At 37.0% G+C, this 10,216-nt stretch overlaps 1 protein-coding gene across 1 annotated transcript; it reads left to right on the top strand.

The window, feature by feature from the left end:
- The first annotated feature begins 357 nt into the window (after positions 1 to 357).
- On the top strand, positions 358 to 2,159 carry LOC125250453 (cystatin-like protein). The gene is made up of 4 exons (XM_048163032.1): positions 358 to 618; positions 796 to 897; positions 1,018 to 1,083; positions 1,203 to 2,159. The coding sequence occupies exons 1-4, from the start codon at positions 442 to 444 to the stop codon at positions 1,323 to 1,325; spliced, it is 468 nt and encodes a 155-aa protein (XP_048018989.1). The 5' UTR covers positions 358 to 441; the 3' UTR covers positions 1,326 to 2,159.
- Positions 2,160 to 10,216: the final 8,057 nt, after the last annotated feature.

The raw sequence follows: 10,216 nt of genomic DNA, 5'->3' as shown, positions 1-10,216 counted from the left end.
GCAGGTCTTTCCTGAACATTGCAGCTTTGAGATGTTAAATTGGGGAAATGTTTGTCCCAAAGAGTATTTGCAATACTAGTTTTGTCAGTTGTGTTAACATGCATTTAGTTTATGGTTCACCCCCTTATAAGTTGGGTTTGAGTCATACAGGTCTTATTATATTAGGACAAGATATTTAGATACAGATGAATCAGAATATTCATACCAAAGTATGTTGAAAATGCATTTACTGACATAAAATTTCTATGACTTGTTCTTAAAAGGGTCTTAAATTTATCTTCATAAAACCTGCAGAAGCTCTGTCTTATTTCATCATCCTGGGGAGGGCCTCCTCTTACAAAGCAGACCAATCACAGCTGTTGTGTTCAGTGTAGACGTGACACCAGTTACTGCTTCTGACCAGATCAGGCAAACAGTGAAGGACTTCAGTTACTGTGCAAGATGAGAGGTTCACTGTTACTGCTTAGTGCTCTGTTACTGCTGGAGTCCACAGTGGAAATGAAAGAATATCAACTAGGCCAACCTGAGACAAACAAAATTATTGACAAGGCAATAAAAGCCGCCAATGAGAGACATGGAAAAACCAAACACCTTGATTTTGACTCCATTTTAAGTTCTGTAAGTTATTCAAATGTTAAACCTTTTTACATTTTACTGTAATTTGTCTGTTTGTTTTGATTGTTTGTTTTCTGTGCTTATGCATCAGCCTTAAAGTGCTTGATAAAAATATTTAACATTTCCTACATTTATGGTTGTCATCTTTATGCTTTACCTGTATATTTCCCTATATGACAGAATTATGACAAGCGCATGCTTAATGTGTTATTAAAACCCACCACATGTGACAAGACAGAACCGTTTGTCCATCGGAAAGAATGTAAAATCCGAAATGCTACAGTAAGTATCTACTCACTCTCACAGAAGGATCTTGATTGTCTAAATGCCAATAGGAGTCATTGTAGAATACACTTTTTTTTTTTTAAATCTTACAGTTTCACACTGTTCTGTTTTTCTCAGCCTCAAGTTTCTTGCATTGAATGTCGGGGAGAGATTACCTGTTTCCTTCTCAAAGAACAAGAGAAGGTACATCACATATTAGTCACATATTGGGGACAAAAACCTCCTTAATTCACCATCATGATCCAATATTTTTGTTGTCAAGATATTCCTGCATTAAAAGGTTTTAACTGTTCTCATTGCAGATTAAACAAAATGTATCCAATTGTTTGAATCCCCCAAAGAGATCCCATATTGCTGGGGGTGTAAATCTGTTGGCACAAACGGCAGAAGATGAGCAACAAACTGGATGTCTGGGATGCATCTGAGAAATAAAAACGATCAAGGATCTTTGAAACTGGCCATGAAAAAAAACAAACAAGACAAAACAAAATTACTAATGAAATGTACCCTATAATATAATTTTGACCTCTCAGGCCAAGTTTCTTTATCTTGAATTTAATTATGAAGATTAATGTGTATTTTTGCTCAATTATCAGTTTTCTCAGTATGTTTCAATGTTATGATGCAATTTTGGGAGAAATATGGAAAATACAGTAGCCTTCATTAGTATGTCCTAGTGTTTAATAACATACAAGTCAAATTAATAATTGTTTTTGGCACTGAATTTGAGAGGTCCAGCATTTTGAAGAGATCTGTAAACGGACGTCCTCCAGTGAGACGCTGGTATTTACTGGTTGCGGTTGTTTTAGTGGTTTAGTGTTTTAAAGTAAGGGGACTTGAAGGTATGAAGGATTTTTATTTTTTTTTATTAATCATAACTAACATTTCTCTTTCTTGCAGGATTAACATTTATATGCTTTTGAAAACTAAATGTCCCCAATTGTTAGTGTGTCTGAATATTACAAAAGGGGAAACAAAACTAGAAGGAGGAAACTAAACTAAACCCTGTCTAAATATATAACCTCATGACTTGAGTAACAAGCTGAAGTAATCATGAAATCCAGATTTGCTTTTACCTATAGAAACAGAAGGGTTTGCTGAATTATACATATCAAGAACCAATCATATTGTAGAAAAATGATGTAATGAATCATGTCACCTTTTTCATGCTCCTATGCTATAAAAACTGTTTTTGTTGGAGGATTCTCTCTGAAAATGGTCAGATCCTCCCGGCTGTGATTAAAGCATATTCAAAGGCATTGTCTAGAGTCTGTCTGATTACTGTTGTGCAGCACGCTAGAGATCTTTCTTCTATTCTCAAGTGATAGTGTTCATAAAGGACGAGGCATTGTCCAACTTGAACAGGTCAAAATGGAGACGCCTATAGATTATGTTTTGTAGGTGTCGGGGACACCTGGTTTAAAGTTTATAAGCCACAGCTTCAAAGCTATAAAATGGCATCTCATGTCTGAATGACAATGTCTGATTGTCCATTTAAAGCAACATTTTTCAAACTGTGTTATTCTGGTTACATTCTTTTCATTATTAACCCAGAAGTTACAGGGAATATGTGACCCTTTTCAAAAAAATGTATCATGACCGTTGAAATGAACTAGAGAAATCAAGAAGGATATTACAGTTTTTTTCAATTGCTAACATACATTTGTCCATTCTGTAGTCACATTTTCAAAACTCTAAACACATTTAGCAGAACATCCGTCTGTTGTGGCCATACCATTAACACAATTCATGTTGTTTTCACACAAAATGCAGTCAATTAACATGTTTCTAAAATGCTTACATTTTCTTTTCATTTAAGCTTACTCCATACCAAAATCATGGATCTTTCTCATCTTATTTGCAAATGCTTAAAAACAGCGAGTCAGAAATGAAGACCCAATGTTCCAATCTTTAAATATAGGATAAAACTTATACTTTTGCAACAACAGCAGTACTGGAAAAGTACTGGAAAAAAATATAAAACAAATACTGAAACAACTGATAAGGATTTTTAATTAGCAGATCACTTGAATATTTAGAAATTAGTCTCAGTTGGAGGCATAGTCAGGTGTTGAATTTATTTTCATTACATGGACACACAGTAAAATAGGACTCTTTGAAACGGATTTGTTCAGGGTGTATGAAGAACAACACAGAGGAGCAGAGAGAAAATAATATCTGGGTGAGGGAGAGGAATAGATGAAGGAGGAGAGGAGAAGTTGGATCAGGACAAGGGAGAAGAAGAGGTATGGGAGAGGAGGAAGAATATGTGCTGGACTGTGTATCTCTGTTTTTTTCACTTACACGTGTGGAACCTGTGGTAGATTTTCCAAGACGCACCTGACTTAAGTTACCTAATGTCGTGCTCCTAATCGACACCCGAGCGTCCCCTAATCGACACTCAATACATTTCCTGATCTTTCGGAGTGTCTCCTAATCGACACTCAATAATATTTTGGGTCAACGTCTTGACCCCCTTAAACCTTGTTCCCTAACCTGACTTGCTGCGCAGCAATAACCAGAGACTCCAATTTTTGTCCTTCAAAACTTTAATCACGGCCGGGAGAGTTCTCGTCAATTCCAGAGAATCTCTCTCCAAACACAGGAATACAACAGGTTTTATAGGATTTCAGGTACACTTCACAGTCAGTATGGCATGATCTATTACTCATTATCATCAGTCTCAATACAATTGGTTTAGATTTAAGAAAAACATCTCAGTTCCTCTGTCCCGCATAAATTTAGATTAGAACAACTGAATCACAAGATCATCAAAAAATGTCTCAGGGTTAATAGTTCAGATTACTTCAAAGTTAGATTATTTTATTAGGCCTGTAGAAGAAAAGAAATGTTAGTTCATTATTAATTAGTTCAAAAATTCCATCACAAACCTATGAAAGCTTATTTCTGCCATGAATAGAAAATAAAAAAAGGTAATTGTGACTTTTTTCTCTCAATTCCTAGTTTATATCTCACAATTCTGAGAAAAAAAGTCAGAACTGTGAGATGTAAACTCACAATTGCAAAATAAAAAATAGTTTTGATAAAAAGTCACAATTACCTTTTATGCTTTTTTATTCTGTGGTGGAAAAAAAGCTTCCATAATAACCAAAGGCCATGTATGTTGGATTTGTTGATCGCAGCAATTTCATGTTTTCATTTCATACTACAACGATTTTACTACTATGATTCCACTACCATTGTTCCATATTTACTAAATGTGTGGTCTGCGTAGGGCACTAGCTACCAAGGGGACACCATCCCATCCTCTACAGGGGCAACATCAACACCACACACCCAACCCCAGAAAGAGATTTCAACATTTGACCAGTAGCTGCCCTGAGAAATTCTGTTACTTTCTTCTTCTCTTTTTCTACTGTACATTCTATAAAATAATGACTTACTTCTGTTGCCAAGAATGCACACATTCATCACTCAACCAAAAATGTAGAATGGCTTACATCCATTATACTTTTACTGCAGTAAAAGGAAACTGAATTTTAAAAACAATGAATTTCATATTTTCTGCAGGTAAAACTGAATGACAAGTCATGCAGTTTTCATAATGCCATCAACTGTTAGTATTTTGACAGTCATTGCGCTTTGATTGACTATATGTTCATGTTGGATAGAAAACTAGTGTGTTTGACAGAACGACTCGATTTTGAATCAGGTTTGCTGTGTTTTGATAGAGTTAGTATGTGTTGAAAAAGGTTTTTAGTATTTTGAAATGTAGAGTTATGACTTGCTGTTTTTAAGCATTTGCAAATAAGGTGAGAAAGATTCATGATTTTGGTATGGAGTAAGCTTACATGAAAAGAAAATTTAAGCATTTAAGAAACGTGGTAATTGACTACATTTTGTGTGAAAACGACATGAATTGTGTTAATGGTATGGCCACAACAGACGGATGATCTGCTAAATGTGTTTAGAGTTTTGAAAATGTGACTACAGATTGGACAAAAGTATGTTAGCAATTGAAAAAAACTGTAACAAAATATGGTTTTGGGCAGAAAATTAACTATTTGGCTAATTGTGTGATGTAGGTGTGTTGCTGTGTTAAGAGTTTAGAAAAAGTACTTTAAGTATTGGTAAACACTTGTTAGCAATTGAAAAAAACTGTAAAAGTAAAAAAACTACAACAACGGAATTGGTCATAGTTTACATCTTTCATACCCAATCATATGTAACTACATCATGTTTATGTTTAATTCATGTTTATGTATAATTAGTTGCTGTATTTAAATAAATGCCTAGTTCTGTCATGAATCTCTAGATGGCGCAGGCTGATGGGTCTTTAACGCAAGCTGATGATATTTACAGCGTTAACTACTGGCACAAGCTGATTGGTTCATGTCGCATCTGCTGCCAATGAACTTGAGGATAGCAGTTGCAGTGCGCTTTCAGAGTTCGTCTAAAACCCTCCACCTTCCCCAGCTCCACCTGTACAGATCTACTATGGGTAATTGGTATATGCTATTTGTGCAGCAGCAGCAGGATGTCTTGCATGCTCACAGCAGCATTTCGGTGTATGTATTGGCAATGGCAATAATCTACAACACAGCAATAATCAACAGCAGCAGCGTAGCAGATCTATTCTGCCAAAACCAAATACGTTAACAGTCATATCCATTACCATGCAAACAATCTTCCGAGAGTTGTCATGATAGAACTATAAGTAAGTATTCATAATACAATTTAACCACTTATAATCATTTTACATTAATAACAAGAACGATTCAAGTTCACTGCCCATGTCAAAATAATTCTTCTTATGTTATTACGTCGCTAGCTTGTAATCTTTGAATCTAAATCGCTGTTACAACGCGTTTGCATCTCGCTTGTTAACTTGTTATCAGTCTCGCGCGCTCCTTTTTTTTTTTTTTTTTTTTTTTTAACGCGTTCATCAAACAGCTGTGGTAACTCGGATCGGATCAGTCTACAAACACGGTGAGTCATGTCATCCTCTCCCTCTGTTATTTTGTGCTCAGTTTGTCACATGTTCAGTGTAGCTCTCTCTGTCAGCGACGAGGGATTTACATGTCATAAATGTAGGGAAATAGTCAGGCTGACAGAGAGAATCTCAGAATTAGAGACACGCATCCAAACTTTAATCGAGGATAGTAAGAATGCAGGGGCGTCAGATACTGTTTTGGATGCGACTAGCTTAGTGAACTCTGTACATTGTTCGGTTCCGGCTGTAGAGCCCGCGCAGCAGGGCACTTGGGTAACGGTGAGGCGGCCTAGCCACGGAAAACACCACTCTTCCGTTCCATTAAGAACATCAAACAGGTTCTCCCCACTCAGTGATGCACCCACTGAGAATCCTGTTGAAAGTGCCCTAGTTATTGGCGATTCTATTACAGGGAACGTGAAAATAGAGACACCAGCCACCATAGTCACATGTTTGCCGGGAGCCAGAGCACCTGACATCAAAGCAAATTTAAAAGTGCTGGCTAATGCTAATCGTAAATACTCTAAAATTATTATTCACGTCGGCACAAATGATGTTCGACTTCGCCAGTCGGAGATCACTAAAATGAACATTAAAGAGGTGTGTGAACTCGCAAGTACAATGTCAGGAGAAGTAATTTGTTCTGGCCCTCTTCCTGTTCGTAGGAGTGATGAGATAGTTAGCAGATTATCATCACTCAATGGCTGGCTGTCTAAGTGGTGTCCGCAGAATAATATAGGTTTCATAGACAATTGGAAAAGCTTTTGGGGCAGACCTGACCTGTTGAAAAGAGATGGTATTCATCCGTCCCGGGATGGTGCTGCTCTTCTCTCTAGCAATATGGCACATAGTCTCAGAACTAAAACATGACAAACTGGGGCCCAGGACAGGAAGCAGACAGACTGGCTAAACCGACCGTCTGCTAGCTGCCTCACGTTACAGAAGTCAGATAATTCCCAACACATAGAAACTCTTGCACCTAGATATTATCAAATAGAGACTGTGTCTGTACCCCGAATAAATAAAAACAAAAAACTTCCAAACCCATTTAATGGTAAAAATTTAATTGATGTTCAACAAATAAAAAATAGAGATAATAATGATAAACAAATGATAAAGCTTGGGCTGTTAAATATTAGATCACTTTCTTCAAAAGCACTTATTGTAAATGATATTATCACAGACAATAATCTAGATGTGCTGTGTTTGACAGAAACCTGGCTAAAACCGGACGATTACACTACTTTAAATGAGTCTATTCCTCAAGGTTATGATTATCGACACAATCCTCGACAGAAAGGAAAAGGGGGAGGTGTTGCTGTAATTTATAGTAATATTTACAGTATCAGCCAGAAGTCATTCAAATATAATTCGTTCGAAGTGATGGTGCTTTACGTAACATTATGTAAGTTGACATTTGTGTTGGCTACTGTATACAGGCCACCAGGGCACAATACAGACTTTATCAAAGAGATTGCCGATTTTCTATCAGAATTAGTACTAGCTGCAGATAAAGTCCTTGTTGTTGGTGATTTTAATATACATGTAGATAATAAAAAAGACTCATTAGGATTGGCATTTACAGACATTCTAAACTATATTGGTGTTAGACAACACGTGTCGGGACCCACTCATTGTCGTAATCATACCTTAGATCTAATATTGTCACATGGAATCGATATTGATGCCGTTGAAATTCTGCAGCAGAGTGACGACATCTCAGATCATTATCTAGTCTCGTGTATATTACATTTATTGAAAGCGGCTAAACTGCCTCCCTGCCATAAATATGGTAGAACCATCACTTCTACCACTAAAGATTGCTTTATAAATAATCTTCCTGATCAGTTTCATCGCCTTAGCATACCAGACAACTTAGAAGACCTCGATATTGCAACAGAAACTATTGACTCTCTCTTTTCCAGCACATTAGACTCAGTTGCTCCTTTGCGCTTAAAAAAGATTAAGGAAATGAATCCAACACCATGGTACAATGAGCACACTCGGGCCCTAAAAACAGCAGTTAGAAAAATGGAGCGCAGCTGGAAGAAAACAAAACTAGAAGTATTTCGCATTTCGTGGAGAGAGAAAATGACTGAGTACAGAAAGGCCTTAAAAACTGCTAGATCTGCCTATTTTTCAAAACTTTTAGAAGAAAATAAACACAACCCTAGGTATTTATTTGATACAGTGGCTAAATTAACAAGAAATAAAGCTTCAACTTCTGATGTTTCCAAAGAGCACAGCAGTAATGACTTTATGAACTTCTTTACTTGCAAAATTGATAATATTAGAGAAAAAATTATAATCATGCAACCGTCTACTACAGTCTTGTGTCAGACAGTGCATTGTAGTGTCCCTAAAGAAAAATTCAATTCATTTACTGCTTTAGGAGAGGAAGAATTGTCTAAACTTGTTAAATCATCAAAATCATCCACATGTATGTTAGACCCTATAACGACTAAGCTATTGAAAGAGATGCTTCCGGAGGTCATAGATCCTCTTCTTAATATTGTTAATTCATCTTTATCACTAGGATACGTACCAAAAACCTTTAAGCTGGCTGTTATTAAACCTCTTATTAAAAAAACACAACTTGATCCTAGAGAATTAGTCAATTACAGGCCGATCTCAAATCTCACTTTTCTGTCAAAAATACTAGAAAAGGCAGTATCATCACAACTATGTTCCTTTTTAGAAAGAAATAGTATCTGTGAGGATTTCCAGTCAGGATTTAGACCATACCATAGTACTGAGACTGCTCTCATTAGAGTTACTAATGATTTGCTCTTATCATCAGATCGTGGTTGTATCTCTCTATTAGTGTTACTGGATCTTAGTGCTGCATTTGACACTATTGATCACAATATTCTTCTAAACAGACTCGAAAATTATGTTGGCATTAGTGGAATTACATTGGCATGGTTCAAATCATACTTATCTGACCGTTATCAGTTTGTAGTAGTAAACGATGAGATGTCATATCGATCACAAGTTCAATATGGAGTACCGCAAGGCTCAGTACTAGGACCATTGCTTTTTACTCTGTACATGCTACCCTTGGGAGATATCATTAGGAAGCATGGCATTAGTTTTCATTGTTACGCTGATGATACTCAGCTCTATATTTCTTCGCGCCCTGACGAAAATCACCAATTCGCTAAATTAACAGAATGTATAGCTGATATAAAAAACTGGATGACCAGTAATTTCCTACTACTAAATTCAGGAAAAACAGAGATTCTAATTTTTGGACCGAAAACTTCTTCACGCAATAATCTAGAATACTGTCTAACACTTGATGGCTGCTCTGTTAAGTCTTCGTCGTCAGCTAGGATCCTGGGTGTGCTCTTTGATACCAATCTTTCATTTGAAGGCCATGTTACTAGCATCTGTAAAACTGCATTCTTCCATCTTAAAAATATATCTAAACTACGACATATGCTCTCAATGAAAAATGCAGAACAGTTAGTTCATGCGTTCGTGACCTCAAGGCTAGACTACTGTAACGCTCTACTGGGTGGTTGTTCTGTTCGCTTGATAAATAAACTACAGCTCGTACAAAATGCAGCAGCTAGAGTTCTTACTAGAACTAGGAAGTATGACCATATTAGCCCAGTTCTGTCATCACTGCATTGGCTTCCTGTTAAACATCGTATAGATTTTAAAATCTTGCTAATTACTTACAAAGCACTAAATGGTTTAGCTCCCCAGTACCTAAGTGAGCTCTTAATACATTATAGTCCCTCACGTTTATTGCGATCTCAGAATTCAGGCCAGCTGATAATACCTAGAATATCAAAATCAACTGCAGGTGGTAGATCCTTCTCCTATTTGGCACCTAAACTCTGGAACAAGCTTCCTAGCATTGTTCGGGATGCAGACACACTCTGTCAGTTTAAATCTAGACTAAAATTGCATCTCTTTAACCTGGCATACACATAACACATTATCAATTTATATTTTCAAATCCGTTAAAGGATTATTAGGCTGCATAAATTAGGTCAGCCGGAACCGAGAACACTTCCTATAACACCAGATGTACTCGTTACATCAGAAAAAGAATGGCATCTACGCTAATATTAGTCTTTCTGTTTATCCCGAGGTTTACCGTAGTCAACCGGATCCAGGCCGTATCCAGCTGAGACCAAGGACCGGTGCCATAACACGACCACAACGCAGCCCTGAAGTATCAGCAGAGATCGAGTCAACTAGATCATCCATTGTGAAGGCCTCATCGACACGACAGCCAGTAGCACAGTTCCTCAACAGACCGTCCATACCGGCGTGATGAATACGATCCTCAACTGGATGGAACTGAAATAAATACTTTGATTGCTGCGATCCTATCAGACTTATGAT

The sequence above is a fragment of the Megalobrama amblycephala genome, linkage group LG17 (genome assembly GCF_018812025.1).
Source record: "Megalobrama amblycephala isolate DHTTF-2021 linkage group LG17, ASM1881202v1, whole genome shotgun sequence".
NCBI classification, from domain to species: domain Eukaryota; kingdom Metazoa; phylum Chordata; class Actinopteri; order Cypriniformes; family Xenocyprididae; genus Megalobrama; species Megalobrama amblycephala.
Note: the sequence above shows the minus strand (reverse complement) of the source record. Positions and strands in the feature narration are given on the sequence as shown.

Excerpts from the sequence above, each read along its gene's own strand:
- LOC125250453 (XM_048163032.1), top strand. The coding sequence starts at position 442 with ATGAGAGGTTCACTGTTACTGCTTAGTGCTCTGTTACTGCTGGAGTCC. Across the intron at positions 619-795 it reads TTGACTCCATTTTAAGTTCT|AATTATGACAAGCGCATGCT; the intron begins GTAAGTTATTCA and ends CCTATATGACAG. Across the intron at positions 1,084-1,202 it reads TTCTCAAAGAACAAGAGAAG|ATTAAACAAAATGTATCCAA; the intron begins GTACATCACATA and ends TTCTCATTGCAG.